The sequence below is a fragment of the Ursus maritimus genome, unplaced genomic scaffold (genome assembly GCF_017311325.1).
Source record: "Ursus maritimus isolate PB19 unplaced genomic scaffold, ASM1731132v1 scaffold_27, whole genome shotgun sequence".
NCBI lineage: Eukaryota > Metazoa > Chordata > Mammalia > Carnivora > Ursidae > Ursus > Ursus maritimus.
This window is the reverse complement of record NW_024425230.1, coordinates 31693874-31721133: the sequence shown is the minus strand read 5'-3', so window position 1 is coordinate 31721133 and position 27260 is coordinate 31693874. Positions and strand designations below refer to the sequence as shown.

At 52.1% G+C, this 27260-nt stretch overlaps 1 protein-coding gene across 2 annotated transcripts; it reads right to left on the bottom strand.

The window, feature by feature from the left end:
* Nucleotides 1–999: 999 nt before the first annotated feature.
* On the bottom strand, nucleotides 1000–27260 carry PKM (pyruvate kinase M1/2). Of its 2 annotated transcripts, none has more exons than XM_040643033.1 (11): nucleotides 27103–27260; nucleotides 16611–16792; nucleotides 15855–15946; nucleotides 11077–11208; nucleotides 10465–10651; nucleotides 9614–9884; nucleotides 7946–8096; nucleotides 7565–7717; nucleotides 4909–5075; nucleotides 2366–2547; nucleotides 1000–1735 (listed from the first exon to the last, which is right to left on the bottom strand). In XM_040643033.1, the coding sequence occupies exons 2-11, from the start codon at nucleotides 16762–16764 to the stop codon at nucleotides 1629–1631; spliced, it is 1596 nt and encodes a 531-aa protein (XP_040498967.1). In that variant the 5' UTR covers nucleotides 16765–16792; nucleotides 27103–27260; the 3' UTR covers nucleotides 1000–1628. The 2 variants fall into 2 exon arrangements, with proteins under 2 accessions (XP_040498967.1, XP_040498966.1); XM_040643032.1 differs by lacking the exon at nucleotides 4909–5075 and adding an exon at nucleotides 4343–4509 and having other exon boundaries at nucleotides 27103–27259.

The window sequence follows — 27260 nt, the reverse complement described above, 5'->3', positions numbered from 1 at the left end:
AGTCCCGGTGGCCCGGGCCTGGGTCTGCACTTCCTGCCCCTCACAGCGCGGGCCTTGGGTCCCCTCCAGGTTCTTCCTCCTCAGCCCTACCGGTCTCGGAGCTCGGGGCCCTCTGCAGCAACCCGTTCCCGTCCCCTAAACCCTCCCGACTCTGAGCTCCAGGGTAGGTTTCAACTTCTCCCACCAGAGAAGTGACGTGAGTTAGGGAACACAGGAGACTTTAAACAGGATAGTCGGGCAGTCGGACAGCCCGGGAGCCAGCGCACTTCTCCGAGTTGGGTCCTGTGGAGGGACTGACGATGGCCAGAAACCAAGTGGGGAAGCAAGACAGTAAAGCTGAGCGGTGGGATGGTACAATGACCTGGGCCTTGAGAACGGAGCCAAAGCCCTATTCCCCGAGCTCACCTGACCTTCAGGACCATTCCCTCCTCCTGCCAGGTAGGGCTTGGTCCTTGGGAGGGGTGCGGAGAGGGAAGGTGCAAGCCAGATTCCCTTCCATTCCTAAACCTCTCCCAACCCCTTGGCCCTGTTTTGTCACGGGGGGGAGGACATTGGCAGACAGGTGGGGCACAAATGGAGCCGAGAGAGAAATATTCTGGAAACTGGGAGAGCAACTTGCTGTTCTCCTACAGTGCCCTTACGTTTGGGGCCTCTGCTGCAGAAGACCTAACCCACCAGAGCAGGGGGTAGGGGCCCTTGTTGCTGGCCTCTCCGCTTTGGTCCAAATAAGTCAGTAAGATGTCCCAGCTGCAGCTTTTAGAGACCCAGCTACCACCTCCTCAGGGTGCTGAAGAGATAACCTATCTCCTCAAGATGGTCAACTCCAGCTTTCCCAGCACCTGTGCACCCCGCAGAGGACAGGATGGCAGGTGGCCTGGCTCACCACCCAGGAGCGACCACCAGGAGGCGCAAGGTTCTTGCCATTTTCACCCTACTCAGAGGGTAGGGTTCACCCCTCCCACCCCCCATCAGAAAAGCCATCAGAAAAGAGAGGAAACGGGTGCTTCAGCTGTTGTTTATTGACACACAGGTAGGCTCTATAGCAACAGGCCTGGAGGCGGCTGCAGTAGTGGGGAAAATGGAGGGTGGAGGGTGGAGTGTCTGCCTGCAGCGACTGCTGAGTGTAGGAACAAAAGTGCACAACGCACAACAAGGTGAAGGTGGGGGGAGACTGAGGGGGTGGAGAAGCAAGTAAGGGCCTGAGCCAGTCTCCTTGAACCGGAACCACTGCCCTATGCTGCTACTCTTGCTGGCGGTCTCTTGACCCCAGGCCAGGGTTGGGAGTTCTCTGGGTATCCGTTGTCTATAGGAACCGAGTGGAATACGCAAAGGAGGGAAGCAGGAGCTGTTGCCCTCTGGGTTAAGCTCTGGGGCTTCCAGTCCTGCACGCTTCCTTCGTCCCTTGCTTGGCTGAGGTTACACGATGAGCAACCCAGCTCTGGGTCAATTCACCCGAACAGGGTCCTAAAAAACAGTCACGTTTTACAGAGGCATTAATCTTCCCTGGCATCCCAGCCCACCAGTGCCACGTGACAGCCCCCAAGTGAGTACTACAAGCATTGCTGGCCTAATGGATGGGTTGGGGGAAGGGGATGGGACAGGGGCTGGAGGAGGGGCTCTGGGGCCCATCACGGCACAGGCACGACACGCATGGTATTGGTGAAGCCGGAGCCAGGGCGCCACCCAGTCAGCACAATGACCACATCGCCCTTCTTGAAGAAGCCTCGGGCCTTGCCTGAAGGAAGAGAAGAAAGGTTGGTGAATTTCTATTTTATTATTTGTTTTATTTTATACCAAGCCAGGCAGGTATGCACCTAGCTGACTGCCCGGCAGCCGGGGCAGCAAGCAGGTATTACTTCCTTACACCACGAGGTGGCGCACGCCTCCCAGCCCAGGCAAAGCCCTGATACTTCCTTATCGATCCCGTGGCAGAGTTGCCAGGGACCTTTGGACATCATTTTACACTCTAGAGGGTGGAGTGCTTCCTCTCATCCACTGACATCCTACTTTTATCAGGGACAAAGGCCATAAGTACATAATCTGTGTGTAGGACACCCCACAGTGTAGAAGCTGCGGTTTTGTGTTTTTTTTTTAAACCCTCAGTAATGAGCAGATGCCCAAAAACGGACATCCCTGACTATCCAGGAACTTTTGCTTTGGGCCCCAGACTGGAAGACAAGAGAGGAGAGGAAGTGGGAAGCTTAGGCCAGACCTTCAGGGAATGGGAAGGAGGATTCAGAGACCATTCCCAGGGAAGACAGCTAGGACTCCTGCACAGCCTAAGGTCAGCCTGTTTAGTTTTTTAGAGGATCCTAGGGAGACCAGTGCTCACCCCAGGTTCTAGCCCTTGCTCCCAGCCACGCACCAACATTCATGGCCAAGTTCACCCGGAGGTCCACGTCCTCAGCCCAGGCCTCCTGCACTGGGTCCTTACACACCACAGGGAAGATGCCGCGGTACAGATGGGCCTGGCGAGCAGTCTGGTGATTCCGGGTCACAGCAATGATGGGGGCGCGGGGGCGGTATCTAGCCACCTGGTGAGCAGACCTGAGACGGGATGATGGATGGGCAGAAGAGACTATTAAACAGTGTTCCAGAGCCTCCCAGGAAGCCCCGCAGGGCCTTCCGCACCAGCTCACCCTCTAAGCCAACTCACTCCGCCAGCACGAGACTCTGGCCACTTTAGCATGTGCTCCCAATGCCGGGGCAGCCCCTCGTCCTCTACCTTCCAAGGAACAGAATATGACTCTTCTTCCTATGCCATGCTACCCACTTGCCTTCCTCCCCTCCCCACAGCCCAGGGCCCCACGATCATACCGGCCCAGCATGATCAGTCTCACCCATTCACCCGACATGGCCCGTAGTTGGCAGAAGCCCCTCCTCTGAACTTTTCCATCCTGGCACAGATACAGCCCTGCCCAACCTCACCAGCACCCATTGCTCTTGCTGCCAGCAACAGCTACAAGCCAAGCAGCATGTGAACAGCACCTGACTCTTGACATCTGCAAAGAACAGGAGCGGAGCCCACCAGCCCCCCTGGGAATCTACAGTGCAAGCCTTCTCTCCTGCTGTGCCCTCTCCCCAACCCACATGGCCCCCACATCCCTGAAGCAGTCCCAGCAACTGGCTCTAGAGCCAAACCTGAATATCTAAGCAAGGCTTAGAAATCTGGGTGTTAGCCAGGAGGCAAGACCAGGAGATGGGAAGGTCAGTGTGGGAGGCTCTGCCTGTGAAGGCTCCTCTGGAGGGTAGGGGGCCCCTTGGAGCCCCAGTGCCAGATGCTTCCTTAGACACAGACACTGTACCCTTGTGGTTGTAGATGTTGTCTCCGGAGTTGGGGAGGGGCTTGCTTGCAGGAGGCCCGGGGCCTCGGAAGGCAGGCTCTAAGGACACTCGACAGGTGTCAGGGAAACTTAAGCCACGGCACAGCAGTGATGCCCTGCTAAGGGCCTGGCCCCCATACAAGGCTCTCGGAGAGAAGCAAATGCTGCAGTCGGGACTTGTGAGAGTGAAACCCCAGAAGACTAGAGCTAAAAATAGCCGAAGAGCAAAGGCTGGACCTTTCCACAAAGGTCAACCCTGATGGCTGGAGCTGTTTATCCGAGCCCTCTGCTGAGGGAATCGGCACAGATCTCACGCCCTGGTCCTACAGGCAGCCCCACCCGCCGCTCCTCCGTGCACGGCGACTGCCGGCCTGACCCCCTCTACCCTTCCCTTCCAGGAATCCCTCCCTCATGGCCCTGGGGGCAGGGATGAGGAGCACACTCCCAGATGGGGCAGGGACAGAGGCTAACTCCGTGGCCGGACTAGGAAGAGATCCCGAGTTCAAGGCCAAGCACAGGCCTCAGCTAGGCTGCACGGCACCAGAGTGCCAGTGAGACAACACGGTGACCTTTCGTGGTCCTGAACCCACTTGCCTTTGGGGCTCAAAGACAGACAGGGACAGGTGCGCCAACCAAACAGCAGGTCGGTGAACAGCACTAATTTTCCAGATAGAACTTTTAAAGAGCACATAGTAGCTGGAATAAACAAAACTGGCCACCTTTCACTTTTTTAAAAGACTAGCTTGTAAATAACCAAATAAGCACTTGTCGTCAGTCTATCTGTAGTTCTGTAATTAAGTCTCTAGTTTATCTTGAGGATGTCAACTCGCTTCGGAAGCAAATGCTCCGGCAGCACCGGTGAGTGCAGCCTGGATGGAGTCCTTCAGGCCCAGGTGGCAGGCAGAGGGGTCTTACCTGGGCTCAGTGCCAGCTGAGCCCTGTTCACTGCACTGCTCTCAGGACGCCCAAGGAAGGTGCCCCGGAGCAGGGCGTCCCCTGGAGCCGCTGCCACCTCCTACCTGCCAGACTTGGTGAGGACGATTATGGCCCCACTGCAGCACTTGAAGGAGGCCTCCACGGCGCCCACGGCGGCGGCTTCTGTGGGGTCGCTGGTAATGGGCGCCAGGCGGCGGAGTTCCTCAAATAATTGCAAGTGGTAGATGGCGGCCTCTGCCTCACGGGCAATCTAGGGGAGCGACATCCGTCCAGAGGGACAAGAGGGGGACAGAGCTTCGTCAGAGCTGCGTCGCACGGGACAGGGAGGGGAAGGGTCGCACAGACAGCTGGCGAGGAACGTGTCCCTGGATGTGAGGCCAAGAGGAGGCCAAGCACCGGAGGTGCTAAGCTGAGCAGCATCAAGACTCACAGGAAGGAGTCCTTCGCCAGCGGCCTGTGACATCCACTGCCTACCGAGCCGAGGGCCCTTTGGTCCTGCCCTGCCCTGACCTCCCTGGCTGCCTTCCTGCAGAGGAGAAGAGGATTGGAGCCCAGGCCCCAGCTGCAGGGCTGGGCCCTAGCTGTCTTCCAGATCCGCTGGTGCGAGAGGCTGGTTATCCTACGGAGTTACCTGCCCTTGGGGCCCTACCTGCCAGACTCCGTCAGAACTATCAAAGCTGCTGCTAAACACTTATAAGAAGCCTCCACGCTGCCCATGGCCATGGCTTCCATGAGGTCTGTGGAGTGGCTTGAGCCTCGCACAAGTTCTTCAAACAGCTTGCGATGGAACATGGCTGCCTCAGCCTCACGAGCTATCTGTAAGGTTTAGAGGGGGGAGGAGAGGCGAGGAAGAGGGAAGGAGGAGGGGAAAAACGAGAGAGACAACACACGGAAAGACAGAACGGGGAATTAATCAGAGGAAGGTAACCTTAGGTTAATTGGCTACATCTGTCCTTCATGCAGATGCGGAGGCAGCGTGATGAAAGCCCAAGGCTCAGGGATGGGTGGACAGTTCCAGCATCGACTGCTGCTGCTTCCCCTCCCACAGACGGAAAATGGGATCTTCCATTCTGGAAGGATTTTTTGATCGGGGGTAGGGGTACGGGGAGACAACATGGCGGCAAGCTCTAGCCCCTCGGTGCAGAAACATGCCCAGGCGGGGCCCACGCCACTCCCTGGCAGGACCTGACCACGCTGCCTCATGACACAGCTCACAGGGAAGAACAGGCCCTCCCTCCTCACGTGGCTGTCTGGTTACTGCAGGGCTTGGAATGGAACACTTGCTTGGCTTCGCACGGGGCTGCTACGAGCCTTCCCGATGGGCTGCCGTGCGAATGCGCTGAGCCGCGCCGGAAAGCTGGGGTCAGACGAAGCCAAAGCCACGCAGCTTAACCGTGGTCCAAGCACAAAGGTGGGGAAAATGGCAGATTTGTGAGGGGCACACGGAACAGCCATGTGAAGGGACAGGTGCCTGTGGGAGCACACAGGTGAGTTTAACAGGACATTTGATTAAAACGTAAGGGTTATCACAGTCATGAGAAAGCCATTCAGTTATTCACAGACCACCTGCTCAGATAACATCACGGCTTAGAAAGAAAACGTAAGCTTCAGGAGACTGAAATGCAATCACCAGCATCTTAGAGAATGAGGGGTGCGGGGAGAATCAGGAAGAACATCTCATTAACTTGACAACAGAAGCAGGAACGTGGCAGGATTTACTAGATTAAAGGTTTTCTTTCTCTAAGAAGGGAGGGCATGCAGTCCAAAAGAGAGGAGACATGAACAGGAAACAGAACCATACCTGGGACTGCCCAGCCCTTAGTTGGGGGTGGTTAATTGCCTCACTTAGACATAAGAGAAAGCAGTGACGGGTTAAGAGAAGCTCTCGGCCAGTGTTAACTGGGGGTGTGGAAAGGAGAGGCCTGCACCACCTAGCCCAGGGCCCATCACTTATCTTCTGAGCAGGGCCATCCGAGCCCTGTGGTTCTCTCTAAGCTGTCTGTCTGTGCAGAGGAAAGGCTGGGGTATGGACAGACAACAGGAGTTCAGAGGCCAGAGTGGGATTCTCAGCCTGAGCCCAGTACAGGCCCCTGATGGAGACCTGGCCTGAGCTCCCGCTAGACAAAGCACTTTGTTACAGGGGAACACCGGTTCTGGAGCCAGCAGACCTGGGTTCAAACTGAGGCTTTACCATCACGTAATCCTCCTCTGTAAGTTGGGGTGACATCTACCACGCAGAGGAGACGAAGACTACATCAATCCAAACAGCCTAGTCACTGGACACACGGAGTAGGAGGAGGAAAGGAAGAGATCTTTGTGTGTGGGGGGTGTTCACATTTGGGGGAGAGCAAGGGAGGGGGTGTCACACAAAGGGCATGGGGATCCTTTGCTTGAAGGTCAAAGAAAAACCACTTCAGGATCCGAGGCGAGTTTGCTGAGCTCACGCACGTTATAAGCACTGACACTGGACTGCTGTAAGAAAGGGAATCTGCAGCACTCTGTCTCCCAGGAGCCCTGGAACCGAACCCTGGGTTCACTCTTCACTGAGTCTAGAGCAGGACCAGACAGGGCCGAGGAACTGAGAAGGAGCCAGGCAGTGGGACGTGACCAAGCTGAACAGCCTTGAAGAGCTAGCTGCCTGGGGGAGAGAGAAGGGCCGCCTCCAGGACCCTTGCGGATGCTCTCATGCCAGGCCCAGCAGGCTGTCTCTTTCCACCTGTCTCGACTTGTGGACTGGCTGCCAGTCACTACACCCCACCTTTCAGCCTGAGGCGAGCACAGCAGCTCCGCAAAGCAGGCCCCGCTGCTGGTGCCATGCAAGGCCAGCTCAGTCATCTCAGCGCACGCAGCAGCCTCCGGTGCAGGCCAGGGGAGGCACCTGATGTGGGACAGGTGGGGACCAAACGGAAGCCAAACAGGTTGGCTGGAAGGAGCCCACGGCCCTTCCCGGAACAGGGCAGAGGATCTCGGGTCCTCTGGGCTGTCTGGAGGAAGACGTACAAGTGTCTCAGGACTTGAGCCCAGGGACAGCTTCCCAGCCTTGAAGCCAGAAGTGAACTATGTTATGGCAGATGAAGGAGGATGCCTCCAGAACAGGAGGAAACAGGAGAGGGAGTGTGGGCAGGGAAGGCAGAAGAGAAAAGAACCAAGACACCCCTCTCCCCCAGCACACACCTCCTCACTCCTGTTGTGACTCAGGATCACAGAAGGTTGTGGGCGCAGAAGCCTGAAAGGTGTCGCTCCGCACTGGAGCTGGCCTCCACCCCGGCCCGAGCCCGCGGGCACCGCGAGGCCCGAGAACTCACCAGGTGCTGCATGCGAACGGCCTCCAGAGGGTAATCCCCTTTGGCTGTCTCTCCAGACAGCATGATGCAGTCGGCTCCATCCAGGACCGCATTGGCCACATCGCTGCCCTCAGCCCGGGTGGGACGGGGCTTCTTGATCATGCTCTCCAGCATCTGGGAGGGGACAGAGCATAGCGAAATGTGGCCGGGGTGGTCTTCAGAGAGGAAGGACTATACACTGACTGCCTGGACGGTGTGTCTGTGCACAGAGCACGGCTTTGTGTGTGTGCGTGAGGGGAAGGGAGGGTGCTCGCGTGTTTGAGAGGCAGGAGGCAGGATCCTGGGAAGAGACCAGCCCCCCCCCCCCCGGCAAGCGTGTCAATGTGGGGGAGAGGCACATGCCTGCGTCGCACAGATGACAGGCTTCCCGGCTCGGTTGCACCGCCCGATCATCATCTTCTGAGCCAGGAAGACCTTCTCTGCAGGAATCTCAATGCCTAGATCACCACGAGCCACCATGATGCCATCGCTGGCTTCCAGGATCTCATCGAACCTGCCAGAGCGGGTAGGCAGAGAGAGGGGCTCTATGGAACAAGGCCGCAAGTGCAGTGATGCAGAGGAAATTCTGCTGCATTCTCTGACCTAGCAGCCCTTCACCAGGACGGCCGACCATGACCTCCTCCTGGGTGTGCAGAGGTGATGGGGTCAGCTACCTTCGTCTCCCAAGGCGGGCTCATGGTTCTGCTTGCTGACCTTCTTTATTCTTTAGCTCTAGGATGGGGACTTCACTGAAGGGGCCAGGGAGAGGACAAGGTTTCTTCGGAAGCCCCGTGGGTTTGTTTCCTTTCCATCTGCATCTGATGAGGCCCCTCTTAAGGCATCTCTCTACCATCTGCACTCCAGCCAGCACTTCCGAGGCAGAAAGAGAACACAAGGCCAGCTGCTGACTGCTCCTGACACAGAGGTCCTGACACAGAGGTCCGTGGCCTTCCAGCCAAGGACACTTGAGGTGGAGGCCCCCTCCCACCTGCCGAAGGCAAGAGGATGTGTGGCTTTGCCTGGCCTGAGGCCAAGGTCAGCAAGCACCCATGGTTTATCGGAGGGCAGAAGGAGGACTCCATACTGCCTGGTACAAAGGACATCTACAGAGCTAAGAATGGCAAGGTCAAACACTGGGTAGGGCCACTCCTCCCGCCCTCCCCAAGTACACGCCTAATCCATACAAGTAGGTCTAGGATTTTATCCGTGCTGACAGGTTCCTAGTAGGGAGCCGAAGAGGAACAGATGGCGCCAAGCTGGCCGTACTCATTGGCTCTACCTGGGGATACTGGGGACGTGCTAGAGTGGAGCTGGGCCCATGCACACTGGAGGAGGCACGTGCTTTCCTCCAGGCAGCTGACCACATGCCAGAGCTAGCCCAGTCATCAGGCCAGCTGCTTTCTACGTGAAGACAAGGACACCAGGAACTTCCACCTATCTCCCAGGTGAGGGGCCAAAACAGAGCCCCTTCCTAGAGCCTGCCACCTTCCTTCCACTGGGAAAAATGGTGGTGGAGTTGGGGGATGGGGGGAAATGTCCCTTTATTCTCCTTTGATCAGGAAGGACAGCATGATGGCCCCTGATCCTGTGAGCAATGACCCAGTCCACTCCAACACTGGTCCCTGGGCCTATGGAACAATGTCAGTCACCACTGGGGAGATCACCAGCATGCCGATCACCTGGGAAGATACATACTTTTCTTTTTTTTTTTTTAATACCAATGCCTTGGGGCCTCTGGCTGGCTCAGTCAGAAGAACATGAGACTCTTGGTCTCAGGGTCGTGGGTTTGAGCCCCACATTGGGTGTAGAGATTACTTAAACTTTAAAACAAAAAAACCTAAGTAAATGAATAAATAAATAAAAATACCAATGCCTTCCACTCCCCTTCTTTAGATATTTGGACTCAATGGGTCTGGCCTCAGTTAGGGAGTCTGCATTCGGATGGGCAGGTCGCCGGGTTTGGGATCTGGGTATTCACGGGATACGGTCTGCTTTTTGGAAAGCAAGGCCAGGGACAGAGAGGGCACCCACCTCCGAACTCCCTCGTGATTCTCAATTTTGCTGATTATCTTGATGTTCTTCCCTTTCTCTCCTAGGACCTTCCGGACTTCATGGACGTCCGATGCCTTGCGGATGAAAGATGCGAACACCATGTCTACATCCTGCTCCACCCCGAATTTCAGATCCTGGATGTCCTTTTCCGACACAGCAGGCAAGTCCACAGCAGCCCCAGGGAGGTTCACACCCTTCTTGCTCCCCAAGGAGCCACCGTTCTCCACCTCCGTCACCAGGAAGTCAGCACCTGTGCGGAATTGGGGGTGCAGGGGAGCAATGAGGGCACGATGTCCAACAGGAAGCAGGCTTCCCTGTAGAGTGAACTGGAACGCGGCACATTGTGGGCACTGGAGCCGTATGTCGGGAATTCAGATCCCAGCTCACTACTGTATCATCTTGGGCAAGTCGACTAACCCGTCTGTGCCTGTTTCCCCACCCGTCAAATCGGGATAATACCTGCTCAAGAGGTTGTTTTAAAATTTAAACAAGTTACCACATAAAATGCTTAGCATAGCGCCTGACAGTTAAATATCAGCTATCATCCCCAGGTATTCCTGCACCGGTCACACTGAGGGGTGGAGGAAGGAAAGGAGAAAGGCAGAAACAGTGAGGATGGATTACAAAAAACAGAAATCTTCCCACGTGCTCCCTGAGTGTGCGATTAAGCTGGACTGAAGTCTGCTTGAAAGGGGAAGGAAGCATAAAAGCAATTCGTGAGAATACACAGCCTTCGTCTCGCTGGCAGCCCAACAAACTTCCCATCGTCCTCGGGTCAAGGGAAATTTAGAGATGGTTCTAGAGACCGAGACGCCACCTCCTGTACCTACCTTTCTGCTTCACCTGCAGAGAAATAAGCCCATCGTCCACGTAGATCTTGCTGCCCACATCCACCACCTTGCAGATGTTCTTGTAGTCCAGCCACAGGGTGTTCTCGTCGCATTTTTCCATGTAGGCGTTGTCCAGAGTGATCTTGAGCGTGGCCCCTTTCTTCAGCTCGACCTCCGCGGTGCCGCTCTACGGACCAGAGCATAAGCGGGAGTCCAAAGAGCAGCTCTCCCCCCAGGGAAAAATGCTCTCCTCTCCGGCAGAAGTAACAATAAAGCTTCTGGCTTTGGGAATCAAGGATCGTGTTCTCGAACTTACCTCCGGAGGTCACCCAAGGAAAACCTACCATGTTTTAGTCACGCTATGTAAATGGTAAGGGGAAAAGCAACGAAGAGAGACTGGGACTAGGTTTTTAGAGTAAAGAGCTCCTCTCTGTATCGTGTCTTAGCAAAGTACACCAAAGCAACCTCTCTTTACAATGATGAACACAACGCTCGCGTCTAGATCTGAACTCTGAGGAACGTGGCCTCTGAGGGGCATGGACTGCGGAGGGTGGCTCTCTGGAGCCCGCTCCCTCCTGCGCCTTCCCTCTCGCGGCTCCCCGTGATACTCACGCCCTTGATGAGCCCCGTGCGGATCTCGGGTCCTTTGGTGTCCAGGGCCACGGCAACCGGCCGGTAGAGAATGGGGTCGGAAGCAAAGCTTTCCGTGGCTGTGCGCACGTTCTTGATGGTCTCTGCGTGGTACTGGGGGGAAAGGAAGGAAGATGACAGGGGTGCTCCCACACAAGGGTCCAGCGCCGGGGCTGAGGCGAGCCCTCAGGAAGGCCTGTGATGTTCTACTCCACCTTCTGCGTGTGGCGTCAGGGCCAGCCACCCCTCCTTGCTCACTTCCACCTGCTCGGCTTCCGCCCACCTCCTCCACAGCACTCGCTCACTCCAGGGCCAATCTGAGAAACTTTCGAATACTGCCAGCAAAACCCACTACAGGGATGGCATGAACACGTCTCAACATAGAAGAAGCTTGTCTCCCTTATGTTCCCTGGGACCCATCACACGCCCTCGGCAAATCAGCAGACAACTGGAGTAAAAGACCTTGCCCTTGGGTGTGGGTCATACTGGTCTGGCAACAGGTGTCAGATTCTGATAGATTTGGCAATTCTGAGCTTTTCCTCTATTGATCCCGACGACAATTCAACCTCTGGAGTTATTTACTTAAGCTTACAATGGCCCAAACTAAACAAGCCTTTGCTAAGGTTCCGCAGACCTGGTTTTCACAATCACGTTCTGGAATGGCCCGGGGAAACGTGAAAATGTGCCTCTCTCCGAACCAACTGCCCTGACTTCCATCTCTCTCCTAAGCCCTCGCTCTTTTCCCAGTTGCCACTATCGTCTGACTAAAAAAGGGGCTCAAAGCCAAGATGTCAAGAGTTCTTAGTGTAACCAACAGGCCATTGGTGATCAGAGGCACCCTGGTCAGCACTCTGCAGGCCTTGTCCTTCAGCCTGTGCAGGAGAACGGCAGCCGCAAGGCAGCTGGAGGGAGCTGGAACCAGAGGCTGATCTCCAAGGACGGTGCTGCCTGAAGCCTGGATCTGAGAATCTTCAGCTTCTAATTACAGTCTCTAATAAGGACCGCTGGCTTGTTTTCTGGGGGCAGAGGTCCATACTCTGAGTTATGAACATTTCTTTCTATTGCTGGCTCGCAACAAAAACAGTATAGAATAGAATACAGAGATAATTTTTTTTTTTTTAAGGAATGGGTGTTTCATGTTGTCAAATGGCTTTTCCTCAGAGCCGATGTGAGGGGTACAAGAATCCACCAAGTCCTTAGAACAGAGGTAAGCACCTAGTATCACCCTCATCTCCTACTGGCCACTCTTATTTCATCCCAGTGTGGACTTTGTGTTCCTAGAATAAAATTTACGTGGTCATGGCGCAGGAAATTTTTTAGTGGACAGCCGGATGTGGACTGTTGAATTTTACCTTTTCTGTCTTCTTTCTAAGTGAGACTGGGCCAACGCGCTAACCTGGCTGGCTGGGGTACTGTCCTTGTCTCATCTCACTATCACGGTGTGTTGGCTTCAAGGTACATACTGGGAAGACTTCTGTACTTCTCTAGGCTCTGGAACAGCATGACAGCATAACTGCTCCTTCAAGGGGAGACAGAAGTAAGACATCCAAGTCCTCTAGGCCTGGTGGTCTGAACGGAGCTAGAGCCTATAGTTACCTTTTCAATTTCTTCAGGCTGTTAATCGATTTATACTTTCTACTTCTTGGACATTACATTTTCTTGGAAGATAGTCAACTTCATCTCAACTTCTAGAAATTAAAGAAGTCTTTTTATGATTTTCAAATTCTCTGCTAATGTATAGGAAAAATTCCCTTTCCGTGGTCTTTTTTTTTTTTGTGCATCCTCATTCTTGACCAGGCTTTCCGGAAGTTTCGGTTTTACAGGGGTTTTTTGGTTTGTCAATTTTCTATTTCATTAAGTTATGCTTTTAAATCAATGCTTTTCTTTCATCCCTTTTAGATGTTTGGTTCTTTGTATGTGAGGACTTATTTCATTTACTTTCATTAAGTCTTTTGCTTTCTAATAAGTACATTTAAGTCTCTAAGTTTTCTTTTCTTCTTTTTCTCTTTTTGGGGCGGGGAGAGGGACAGACAGAGAGAGCGACAGAGAATCTAAGCAGGCTCCACACTCATCACAACCCTGAGATCATGACCTGAGCCAAAATCAAGAGTCAGATGCTTAACCGACTGACCACCCGGGTACCCATGTCCCTCTAAGTTTTCTTGATTACTGTTAAACGTCAAATCTCCATTAAAAAAATATGTCTGAGAATATGGTCTCTATAATTTCCATTTTATGGAACTTGAGGGTTTTTCATGACCTATTTTATAATTATAAGCATTTTAAATAAACACAGGTTTTTGTTCTTGGAGGACATAAATCATCTATTGTATACATACCAATGAGATTATTAGCTCTTACATTATTCAAATCCTCTATACATTTCTGGGAGGGGTACTGCAGTCTCCCACTATGGCTGTGCTTTTGTTGGATGCTACCAAGTGGTAAAGAATTCCATCAATCAATACTGTCCTTGTGGAAGGTTCTAAATTCAGGTTGTTTCAAAGTAATGTATCTCTGGGACCACACGTTCAGTAAGAACACCTCTTGTGCATGTGAACTGCCAAATGGGGCTAGGGACACCGGGGCGGGCAAAGCTGGCAGAAAAGATCAGATGCAGAGAGTAGATGTCCCTCTGTCAGAGTCAGGGAGAGAAAACTATTCCAGTGCTCTGTTTGGAAGAATATTTAAAAATTGTCAAAAGCTGGGAAAACAGGTTGCAGCCACTAGTCACAGGTGCCTAAAAAGAGCCCTGACACGCAAACTGTTATAAACATGATATAGTATTAGAACAATTTGAGATGAGTTTCCAAACCCCTGACACCAAAGACAACCTTATCCTGGTCAAAAACCTCAAACCCATGAGAGGCCCTTGGGGGTGTGATTGTTGTTGTTTTTTAAATCCCAATTCTAATCTGGGAATAAGAATTAAAGCAGAGATTATCTTCAAATGCCTCTTGTAGTTTAAAAACACCCAAACCCCTGGGCCAGCCCCGCTCTGGCAGGTGCAGCAGACGCCCCACGGCCTCGCCATTTTGGAGCTGTGGCGGTGTTAATTTACTGGATTGGATGGAAGAGGCCATCAAGCCTCGTTAAAGGTCAACTTCTTAAAATCTATTTCTGCTTCTTCTGCTGCACACAGGAGACCCTGGCACGGTCCAGCAACAGGGATCAGTGGTGAACCAATCCCCACTGGTATCTTCAGCTCTCTCTTTGGGCTAACACTTGCAAGAATTCCCGGTGACTCCCACCAAGGACCCTGACTTTGGAAAATTATAGAATGTCATCACAGGCTGTCTTAAGCTGCTGGCTGAGCACAGTTCCTCTGAGCCTGGTCAGGCCCCCATGACATTTGGAGGCCGGCCGCCTGCCAGGCCATAGGCTGTTTATGAAACACAGATTAGGGAACCCACGATGGAGAGTCTCACATTTCCAGAACGAGAAATTCACTTCTTGGACTGTACTTCCTGAAGCTTTATTTTTAGTCTAAACTTAACACCAGTTTCCAAATGCCAGAGGGCAACCCCTCACCACCTGTCCTTACAGGGTAGCATTTTCCTTATTCCGAACAGGAAGTATCAGGAGTCAAGAGAGGGGCAAGTCTGGGGGCACCTGGGTGGCACAGCGGTTAAGCGTCTGCCTTCGGCTCAGGGCGTGATCCCGGTGTTCTGGGATCGAGCCCCACATCAGGCTCTTCTGCTATGAGCCTGCTTCTTCCTCTCCCACTCCCCCTGCTTGTGTTCCCTCTCTCGTTGGCTGTCTCTATCTCTGTCGAATAAATAAATAAAATCTTAAAAAAAAAAAAAAAAAAGAGAGGGGCAAGTCTGGCTCATCCATTTCTTCTGTATCAATGCCCGTATGAAATCCCACGGCTTACGATGGGGCCAGATGGGTTTTAAAAGGAACCGTCCCTCAGGGAACCTCCACTCCTCCCTCAAAATGAGTTTGGGGACAGGAGCAGGGATGGAGCATGTGCCAGGCGTTGCCACCTGGTCCCCGGGTAAGGCCTCTGTCCACAGGGCAAGTCAGGTCCTGCACAGCCTCAGCACAAACACACCCTGGCTGGGCTGCTGGGGACACGTGCCGACTTTAACGGACCAGAACCCCTGGGAAGAGATAGGCCAGGCACACAATGTTGACGAAGCAGGTATTACATGCTGGCGTGTGTCGGTGCGTTAGAGTCAGCACCCAACTTGCAATGGTATCAACTCCTCTCCTGGACGTGCGCAGTTATCTTGTATCTAGAATAGGCCAGAAATCAATCTGACCTTTGGTTCATCTCTGCAATAGGAGCTGTGACAGAGACCCACGGGTAGGAGGTGTCAAGCACTGTGGCCATGATACCTAATGGCTTACAGGGTTTTCCAGTAGACCCTTCCACACTTTCTAAAATTTATTTATTCTCCCACCCATCTCTACACCCAACTTGGGCCCAAACTCCCAACCCTGAGATCGAGAGTTGCATGCTCCACTGCCGGAGCCAGCCACACTTTTGTGTCCCAAGCCTTCCACACTTTTGTCAGTGCAGGTGTGTGGGAAAACCATGGCCAATAATCAAATAGGTCATCTCTGCGTAAGGAGCCTCGACCAGCTGGGATGGGGGAAGGGCAGCAGGGACAGGCCAGTGAAGATGATCTCTGCATTGGCTATAAACCCCAGATTCTTTCTTGCCTGATCCACTGTGGCTAAATGAACAGTTATCTGCCACCCGATTTCCTGCACGCTGCCCCAGTGGCCAAACCTGCCCAGCCGAGGCTCACCTCGTGGGTTCCATGAGAGAAGTTCAGACGAGCCACATTCATTCCAGACTTAATCATCTCCTTCAGCATCTCTACCGATCGGGAAGCTGGGCCTAGTGAAAAAAAAAGTTTTAAAGCCAAAGTGCTAATTATTCAAAGGAGGAATAACACTTTCAAGTTTGAAGAACCCTTGATATTCTTTTTCACTAAATTTTCCTCCTACAAATCATTCACGGTTCTTTAAAAAGCGTACAGATGGCTGTTAATGTGTTTGCCCACTTTCTTGATTTAAGGGGACACTTTTCCTACTCCCTTCAAATGCTACAGGCTGCCATCGAACGAGGAAAGCCTAAGTAAGACTTGGCCAGCCCTCTGCTCTCCCCGAAGCCTCGCTGGTTTTCCAGCCACAGAATCTCAGAGCACGTCAAAAAGATCTTCCCTAGATTTCTGAGAGGCTCCTAAAAGATATGCTAAGGAAGACACGGTCTAAAATCTGCCGTTACTTACATCGAAAACCGGGGATGTACTGTATGGTGACTAACATAATATAATAAAAAATCATTATTAAAATAAAAAAAAATAAAATAAAAAAATAAAAAAATAAAATCTGCCGTTAGCAGCAAACACAAAGCATGCAAATTCCTTATCGCAACTTCCGAGGACCCGAGTCCCCACAAGAACCCGTGTGGCAGCTCACTCAGCACCCAGGTCTGCGACGTTTATGGTCTCTTCAAGGAAAGAAAAGATCACGGTCCTATGGGAGGCACGACCACTCACCGATGGTACAGATGATGCCAGTGTTCCGGGCCGTGATGGGCGGCGAGTCAATGTCCAGACGGCACATGTGTTCCAAGAACGTGTCGGCCATGGCCGCGTGCAGCTGCTGGGTCTGGATGAAGGCAGTGCCGACATCGCTGTGGGGCTTCGACATGGCTGCTGACCTCCTGGATCCAGGGGAGCTGGAGAGAGAGTGATCAGTCTGAGAAGCCCAGGTGGTGAATATACCGCTCGGCACGGGAGGCCGTTTCCTGCTTACACATTAACTCAATGAGCACACTTTGTGCACAAGCCACAGGGAGCCCTGCCACACTCTGCCCGTGCGGGCACTCCTCAAGTCGGGCAGAGGGTTCACGTGACCGTGAGCAAGCAGACAGGACCTCAGAGAACAATTTAAAACCTTGTACCCAATGCGTGTACTTCCCAAGTATCCACTGGAAGCCGACCTCCCTTCCAATGGGCTACTATCTACCTTGACAGTCTTCCTGTTAATCCTCCAAGTAACAGTTCACAGACGCTGAAGGAGCGGCCTCCAAAGGAAGTTGTAACCAAGCTCCCAGTGATACACAGTGATACAAAGAACTGACTCCTGGTTTAGTACCTTGGCAAATATACATCTTTGTACGACAAGCTATCTCAAAGCTATAAATGGCTGCTACGGGGCGGGGCATCCACGCTGGTTTTTAACAATCCCCACCCAAACTCCAAGTGATCTTCCTGGTTGTAAAGACAACTACAAACTACAACGACTTTTGGTCAGCAGGACTTTAGGGCGGGCAAAGCAATTTGCATAAAATGAGAGAGAACCCCAATGACACTGGTCTGGTTCTAAAAACATTACAGCTACTTTCCCAGGATGGTTACAACACAAGGAAATCAAGATGGCTTGCCAAGTCCTTTTCCCAACTGATTTTCTATTTTCTGATACACCATCCGAATTCCCTTTCTGACAAGTACACCGCAAAGACTATCCGTTTCAGGTAATTAACCAGGCCAGGTCACAATCCTGACAACTGGTCCCGACCTTTGCTTTTTTCTTCACTACGGACTGACAACCAAACTCACTCAGCCGGTTCGTTAGCTGATTACAAACAAAGACCTAAGAAGCCTCCAGGCAATGTCTGAACAACCATCAGGTAAGGATGGGAGTGTGAAACCGCACACTCCTCAGCACAAAGCCACGCTTCCCTCAAGTTCTCGACCAAAGGCTACTCCTAAAACCCTCGAGCCCAAAGGCTTCAGCCCAGGCTCCCGAACAAGCCCCTCTTCAGCCCTGTCCCAGCTCCTCCTCAATCTCAGGGCCCTAAATCAACGTACCCCACATATATCACTCTTACTTTCTCCTCCTCTGTCCTGACTTTGTGCCCTTTCTGGGTAGCTCGGGTGGAGCAAGCATCTCAACCCGTCTCTGCTACCCTCAAGAATTCTCACTGAAAGCCCAAGAAGCCCTGTGACCCGTTGTGGGCAAACCTTCGGTCAGCTACTGAGGCTAAAACTTTAAAAATGGGGACATAAGATACAGGCTAACTATTCCACATGGCAAGTGCACTGTGCGTTTCCTAACTCCCTAATTCACCAGGCACCAAAATGACAACATTTGGAGGTCTTCTCTTCCATGACCTATTTGGTTTTTCGTATCTGTTAGCACACAGACTTGGAAGTATTCCAGTGTTTGTTGAATTCCCTTTCCGTGTATCTTAATGCCTCTTGGTCAAAATCAAAGTTATACCTCCCTTCTCCCCTTCCCCAAATCTGAAGAACTTATGAATTCCTGGAGGGACTGCCTCGGCGGCCAGGGTCCCTTTAGCAGCACTCACGGGCAGTCAGGGCTCGCGTGCCTTCGAAGCACATGGCGGGGCTTGGGTAAGTCTGGTTGTTAAGGGAACATGACTGAAGAGATGGCACCAGGGGCACGCCCCGCCAATTGGAACACAAAGGCCTTCCTGTGGCCTCCAACTGGAGTCATCGCCCAGTCTGAGGACTGTTATCATAAAGAAAATAAGATCTGAATGAGTGGGTTGGAGTAACTAACCCCTAACTCACCCCTAACCCCTTATGATAAAATCATAAGCTGCCAAAAAATAAAAACACAAAACCAAAAAACAAAACAAAACAAAAAAATCATCAGTTGCCTCTTCTCTAGACCTAGACATGAGGGTTTCCTTGCAAAGACCTGGCTGGGGCCACAGGTTATTGGGTCATACCTTGTGTTCTCAGGGCTTGGGCTTCCGGTGACATAATGCTCTTTTTTTGGCTCAGGGTGGCTCCTTGGCCCCACTTGCAAAGACCGCTCGGAGCTGAGTAAGGTTTGCTCTGCAGAGCTGTACAAGGATCAAGGTAGAAGCTGAGTGTAACTGAAGTTCTTTGGGGTAATGGAAAAATTACCTTAATAACCAGGTAACCAGGTGGCAGCTGCTCCTAGAGATTCGGCTAAGTTACAGAGAAAAACACAGATACCTCCCAAGAAAATACCAAGAAACTGGTCACGGAAAATTTGCAGCTAAGTTCTTACTGGCTGCTCTACAACGCTTCTCGCCTCCCACATACCCAGACTGTCTTCCCTCTAAGTTCTCTCTAAGTCTGTGGTTTACTAACATTTGACTATACTATTCATGAACCTGGCTGCTCCCAGTTTTTGAGAGAGAAGGGATACTAAATTAAACATAAATAAAGACTGGAAGTGTATCTATGCAAAAAAGTAATAGCACGTCATCTGGGTGGTAAGATTACAGCGAAGTTTGTTCTTCCCTTTACTAATAAATTTACTGATACAAAATACTTTTGTATTAGAAAAATCACAAATGTACCTCTTCCGAAAATGATTTATGTGCAAGTTTCCTGGTAAAAGTGTTGGAATTAAAATAAAGGTGAAGCCTCCAGTTTCATTAATCAACCACCGCTCTGCGCGCTTAAGAAGCACTCTGCTTAAACGGGGCAGAGGCGAGAGAACCCTTCTGAGGCCCTAGACCACACATGCGTTGCCAGACCGTTCCACTGCCTTAAGAAGGCCAACCTTCATCCATTCTGAACCTCAAAGAAAAAAACAGAAGTTAATATCGTCCACAAGACAAGTCTATGCCAAACACCTGTTAGTTACACACCCAAATCCAGCCAAGTTCTTTTCCTGTTTAGTCCGTCCTCAAGCTTCACAGCAAAATCTTTATGACAAGGGTGCCCTAGTACGGAAGGGCGCCTCCAAGGCCAGGAGATGCCATTAGCACATATAATTACACTGCACTCAAACAATAACCCTATTTTACCATCTCAAATGAAATCTGAGATTTTACAAGCTCTGATGTTTTGCTTACCCAGCCTATGAACTGCAAAAATGAACAAATGAAAATTTATTTGGCATTTGAGTGGATTTCCACACCAGCAATCAAAAAAATGAAATAAAAATAAAAAAGCTTCCTTGTCCAGACTCCTACGAGATCTCAACAGGCCCTTAAAGACCTCTACCAAACTAGAGAACCCAGGTCTCATCCCCAGGTCACCAAGTGGTCTCCTGACTCGGGCTGTGCCCGGGAGCCTCCCTTGCTGAAGGTCAGCGCTCTTGCTGCCTGTCTCCCAGGTCTTCCAGAAGCCTCTTCCTCCTGAGCACCAGCTGCGCCCGTCCTGCCAACCACCTAACTCCAGTTCTTCCTAAAACACCCTGGGACTCTCCCCTGGCCCCAGGGCAGCAGCCCAAGCCATGGTTTCTCAGGGCGGGTCCCTTGTGCTGGCCGTTGGACTGAGGCCTGCCAGGACATGCAGCCCAGCCGGTGCTAGTCTGACTACTGCATCCCCCTCCACGGGAGGCACAGACATGCAGAGCCAACCTCCAGCCAGCAGTGGAAGCCCGGTGTATCCACCGATGGTGGCCAATGCTGGGCCCGTGTACGGGAACCTTATTCTTGAGCCTGAGCCCCTGCAGTAGAATCTTCCTCAGAGCCATTTCTCCTCTGTGAGAAACGAGACACCATGAGAGGCCTTAGGGCAGGCCGAGGGAATGGGGTAGGCACAGTCACAGCTCAGCTCCACGTGTCCCTGTTCCCACCTTTCCGTTCTCAAGGAGCTCCTGGGTCTCTAGAATGATAGCTTCCTCTGTGCCAAACACAATTCTTTGGCCACGCTCCAGAAAGCACAGGGGGAGGGATCATATAAAAAAATCCAACATGCCACTTCTTAGAGCCAGTACTGTTGGCAGGTTGTGCTGGGAAAGATTCACGCTTCACTCCACCAATTCTTTCACAAAGGCCCAAATCATTCTGCCCTAGTAAACCAGCCTGGCCCGTGAGCCTGTACGGGCATAAGCCAGTTTTTAACCGGCCAGGGCTCCCTGCACCAAGTCTGCCCTGATGCCGACCTCACCACACACGGCAACCCAATCATAATGGCACCCAGCGCCCACAACTGTGTTCCCGGCTCTGTCGTCAATGTGCTACCCACACCTCCAAGTCTGCAAGCCAGCATGAGGAAGGCCTTTCGATTCCCTGATCTTCAGAACAGACCAGGTGTTCGGGCCACCCTGTTCTCTAGAGCGTTCCAGGATGATGGAGCGACAGAATTCCCAAGACGGGCCCTAATCTAGGACGAGGAGATCGAAATGGGTGCTGGGCCACCCACGGAGCCCAGTAAGGTCTGCACTGAACGGCTGTTTGTCCTGATTTATAGTTAGAGTAAGGATATCGTGCATTTGCATATGGAACAGGGCACAGAGGAGAAGCAATTCTGCGCTAAGTCCCTTCTCCCCTCAGCAGCCTCGTTAACAGACAGCGAAGTCTCGCTTACCTGGTTACATAAACCAAAATGAGCCCGCTCCCTTGCGTTCATTTATTAAACCTAAGGGACTTCAACTTTATAAGCAGGAACCTCAGGTCCTATTTTAGAGTGTGACTAGGGCACAAAAGCAGATACAAAATGGGCCCACCCAGGACCACTCAGCTCCAGGGTAGGAAGTCCCAAGTCAGTCGGAGAACCTTCAGATGTCCTTGCCTGACCACAGATGCTCAGAGCAGAGAACTGGTTTCAGCCTGGAGGAGGAAGTTCGGAGGAAGCTTTTGTCGTCCTGTGTTATGCGGCCTCCTTACCAGGCTTAACATAATGAAGCAGTGTTTTAGGGCACGATATTCATACTCTGGAAGCCCCAAGGGACTGGGGACTCTGTAGTTTAGGGCCCGTCAAAGTCGGGTACAACCAGGATCGGTGACGGCCTCCGCAAAGTGAGGCATTCTAGCCCAGCATTTATAGGACGAGCTGCCCTGCATCATAGCTGGAGGGAGAAGAAGGGGGGATGGAAGGAGGAAGGGCCGTGCCAGCTCTCCAAGAACACTGACCTAGTTCATCTGACTGGTCTTCCTACAGTGACCTTCACAGGTCTGCTTCTATTTTGTTCTACTTTGAACTAAAGAAGAAGAAGAAAAAAAAAAAAGGAATATGAACATCTGTATTTCTACTACCCAGAACTGACCACTAACATTTAGCCAGAATTCCTTTAGACTTAAAAAAAAAAAAAAATTTACAATTTTGTAGTTTTTTTGCCCTCCATCCCCAGGCCCCTCCAACCCTTCCACAGCCCGTCCCTAACTTTGACACCCAACCACTGTCAGGAATTTTGTATCCTTCTTATCCGTGTAAGTGCACCTATATCTACACTGACCCCTACAATATTGTTTTTCTAAAATGCCCTAATAAACATCTTGCTTTTTTCAGCACATTTAAGATGTATTCAGTGGGTATGGAGACCTAGTTAACACGTATGAACTGCTACACTGATTCACTGCACGACTAGGTCAGTCATTTGTTTGTTCCCTAACTGGTTGGCCATCCTCCCCTCATTAAACCAATCTTTCCCCTATGAATCAATGCAGTAACAACTCTCCTAGTACACGGCTCCTTGTGCAAGTGTGAGCTTCTACATATATCCAGAAATGGAGTTCCTGAGTCACCAGGGTATGTTGATTTTCTATTTTACTAAATATCACCAAATTGCTCTCTAAAGTGGTTATATCCATTTACAACCAACCAGGAACGTGAGTTCTGGCCCTCTCACACCCTGCCAACTTTCAATATTGTCAGAGCTTTAAAATGTTCACCCTCCTGACAGATGGTATTTATTCATCTGCTTTCTAATGTAATAACAAGAGGGATACTGGATATCAAAAGTCTCTACTTCCCTACCTCTAACTAGATCAAAACTCCCAGGGCTCCTCCAAAATGCCCATGGTTTTGTCTCCTATACCATGACTGACCGACTCACTGACTGGGTAATTCTTTTGCACTCATCGCTGGAAACAGGGAAGACACCAGTTGTCTAAAGCTCAATAAATACAAGCTGTAGGTTGATTTCAAAGGCTTGGAAGGCATGCCCTCCTTTCCAGAGAATTTTTCAGACTGTATCAGCTAAGCTCGCACTATCATAGCTGGTCTTGATATCTCCCCCACCAGGGCCCCTGCCTAACTTTCCAAACATAGCTTGCTGGTGTCAGGAAAGAGAGGCTTAGAGCTCCCCAGAAGCTTTGCCTATGGACAGAAGTGGGGGAGGTAAGTCTCAGAGGCCGGGAGAGGTACTGCAGCCAGGCTCGCCCTCCTACGTGCAGACCAGCACAAACCACTGCAGGGGCGGGGCGCCACACCACTTGGTGGCCCTGCCAACCTCCCCTCCAGAGCTGAGCAGTCACAGCGGGAGGCCAAAAGGCCCACCAGATGTTGCACACCCCATCCACTCCACACCCCGGCTCACCTTCCCCGAAACAGCTTCTTTAACAAAGCCCCAAACAATCAGACCGTACATTTATCTAGTCAGCCTGGCTCTTCGTGAAAAATCCAAGTTCTCAGAAAGTGTGCTAGTATTAGCAACAATTTTCCTTAGCTCTATTCCTATCTATTCCAGAATAGGGATTTAAAATGATGACTCACGGTCCTAGAGGACTTTTTAAATATTTTTCTCTAATCTCTGTGGGGCTCAAACTCAAGACCCCGATCAAGAGTTGCATGCCGGCCAGGCACCCCTCCTCTAAGACCTCTTACCAAGTAAATCAATTCTGTATCTCTGAACATCCTCGACAAGGTTGCAAGAGAACTCTGCTCACACGGGCAACTCATCCTTGTGGTGTGCCAACTAACTGAAATTTGACTGTGGATGTTTGGAATGATTCAGAAATAAAATGTCAAATGAGTCATTTTCCCCTACCTTCAGCTCACTCTTAGCTCTTGGTGAAAATAACACACCCTGACATGCCTGCATACAAGCTGAGGCAAAGTAAATTAGAACCAGGGTAGTGTGAGTTGATAATGCAAGAGCTGTGTTTTTTGTACTTTCTAGCTCATAAGCCATTTCCTCATTTCTTCCATTGCCTCACCATTAAGAAACACACAGCTTTAAGAAATAAAATGGCTTTTCCTGTGGAGCCCCCCCCCCATTCATGTCACAACATTCAAGGCACAGAAGCAATGCGGCTTCTGTGCCAACAAGGTGCTAGCTCTGTTTGGAGCCCCAGCTACCAAATTTGCCAAGTCACTGGCAAATTAGTAGAGACCCAATAATGCTTTTTGTTAAAATATGAATTCAACACTAAAATTATTTACTCCTAACGCAGTGCTTAAGATGAGAGTGGCTATACTAAGACAGGACGAGACTAATGTCCATTTATTTTGACTCAAGTCCAGTAACTCAGAAATGAGTTCAAAGACATTCTTTCAGTCATCGTTATTCATGACAGCCCCCCTCCCACAAAGGGCTGCCATGTCCCCCCGCATAAGCCTCAGGAATGTGGGTGCACAGACTACATTACCTAGGCACGGGGTTCTGCCACACTGCGCCTAAGCTCTTAGGGCAGTAGAGAGAGCTGGGGCACCTGGACTACCATTTTTCACTTAACTGAAACCATTTTTAATTTGGGGAAAATGCACGCTTCGCTATTTGACTCACTGAATGGAGAGAAGGGACTTTTTATAAAAACTCTGAAGACCACAATGCAGTTTCCCACTCACCCGATGAAGAGAATTCTCTCAAAAGCAGAGAAGTTCAAAGGTTGAGTCATCTTCCCCCCAGAGGCCTCCCCATCCCCCCACAGACCTGGTGATAGGTTACATACCCTTCCCCTCAGGACAGCCCCACTGAATTTCCCAACAGCATCTTCAGGCGACAAGCGAGTAAATTATTTGCTAATAATGCCACAGAGAGGGAGTCCTGACTAGGATACCCTCTGTAGCCCAGGGGGTAGCCACACCCCCTGTCCTGACAACAGGAGGCTACTGTCCCTGCCTCCAATCCTACCCTCGCACTTACCATCTGGCTTAGCAAATCCTAGAACTCCACCTGGAGCAGGTGGGGATAGCAGGGGCAGACTTCAGTTTGGGGGTTGCAAGTTTGTTTCTACTCTTACAGACCAACAACCAACTGCCGGAATTCCGCCCCTCCTTGCCTTCCTTTGTCTCCAGGTCCCAACCCCATCCCCTCCTCGGAGACCAAAGAGCCCCTGTAGCAAGTGGAGAGCTGCAAGATAACATTATGAGTTACTTTGTAAACACTGTACCAGGATCCCTTAGGGGACTGGTTTCCAGGAGATGTGTGGTATTTAGAAACCCTGACTAAAGAGTTAATCCCAAGATTAACTCTGAGTATGTGAGTATGTGTTTGGGGATGGCAAGGAGAAGTGAGCCCTCTCTCCATTACAGTTTAAGTAATTGTGCTCAGTGACCAAAGAATACACCTGGAGCCATTTCTTCTGGACATCTCACTAAAGATTAGGCAGTGCGCAGAATATTCACCACATATACACGTAGGTATGTGTACAGGAACCAATCCTTTCAACAATCCAGAGGAAAATGTTACTCCCAGTTCACACGTGGGAAACGGAGGTCCTGGGGCTGAATTCCCTCCATCATTCCTGTATGTTAATGAGTCAAACCTGGATTCTAAAAGCCTGTTAAATTCCCAATGCTTCAGTCCATCATTCCTGGATCTTAACTATCAGACTCACGTGTACAGAAGAGAATCAATGTCCTGGGTTTGAAGAACACGGATAAAAAGCCAAGGAACGCCTTTCCATGACTGGACTTCTAAACAACCTTCACATTGGAAGGTACCTTTCTGCTTCAAACCCAGTGTGTGATGCCACCTTGTGTGGCCTTTCTCAACCACCACCACCCCCACATCCCTCACCCAACAGGAAGCGGTCCCTTCCTCGCAGCACTTACCACTGGTAACTTTTATGCTAGTTCCCTAATCACACTGTGAGCGCTGCAGGCTGTGACCTTTCTAGCCATCCCCCCTCCCCAAAACAGCTTAACACACAGAGATTTTATTGAGTGGACGCGGTATGTGGTGCCCAGCTCTGGACGTATTTCTACCCTGCCTATAACCTGATCCCACCCACCCGAGACCTCCGTGTTCTGCGATCCGGGAGCCTACGTTCAGCAAGGTGAAGCAGAGTCCAGGCTGCGCTGGTCCTCCGGAGGGGCGGGGCGGGTCGCGGGCCGCTACGTGCAGCCCCGCCGCGGCGGGAGGGAGCCCCGCCGCGGCGGGAGGGAGCCCCGCGACCCCCTTGGGGCCAGCGCAGCGAATCCGGGGCGGGCTCAAGCGGAAATGCGCCACAGGGGCAACCACCCTTTCCTCCCCATGCAGCGGGAAGGCCGAGGGTTACGTAATCTTCCAACTGCGCCCCGGGCCGCGGCTGCATCCCCCGGCCGCACGGGAGCAGGCCCTGCCCATCCTCAGGCCACTGCGGTTCAGACGGTGAGCCCGGAACGCGGGCCCGGGGCTCCAGGACCCACACGCTGCAGAAACCCGGGAGGCGGGGGGGTGCACGCGGACGTGACCAGGACGGAGGGGAGGGGCGAGGACCCGGGCAGAACGAATCAGAGAGCGGAGGAGAGGGATGCGGAGGAGCGGACGTGACTAGAATGGAGGGGGGAGGGGCGTAACCAGAGCATGAATGGGGGAAGGGGTAGGCACGAGGGGGGACAAGGACGCGGGAAGAGCACACGACGCTGAATGGAGGCGGCACGGGGGAAGGGAGCTGGGGAACGGGTTTCGAGGAGAATATACAAAGAAACATCAGAATGAGGGAGACACGGCCAGGTTGAAGACGGGGAGGGGGAATGGTATAGTATTAAGGGGCCACGGGAGGAGGCGAACAGAGGAGCGGGGGGTGGAGGGAGGAAGGGAGAGGAAGGAACCCGATGAGGAGGGAATACTGGAAGAAAGGCGATGATGGAATGGAAGCAGATCGAGGAGACGAGGATGGGACCACAGTGGGTGTAAGCACTGCGGTAGGAGAGGGCCGGCTTTGGAAGAAGAGGAGCTGGGGATCTGGGGGCCCTGAAGAGCAGGCCCTAAGGCGCGAGCTGCCTGTCTCCTCTCTCCCGACCCCAACCGGGTGCAAGATGCCCGAGATCCTGCGCCGGCCCGGGTGTGGGTGCCCTGAAGGCGCAGGCGGCCGGGACTCCGCACTGGCTGAGCGCACTGAGCCCAGGTGGGGACGGATGGCCCGGCTTCTGCCCCGCTCACCTCCGGCGCGGTCCCGCACGAGCTGCACTGCTACTGCAGAAGGGTCCGGACCCTCGCGACGCGTCGCTGTTGTGCGAGTCTGCAGCTTGAGCCCCAAGGTTATCCCGGCTGCGGCCGCCGCAATCCCTCCGCCGCCCCGCCCCACACCCAATCCTGGC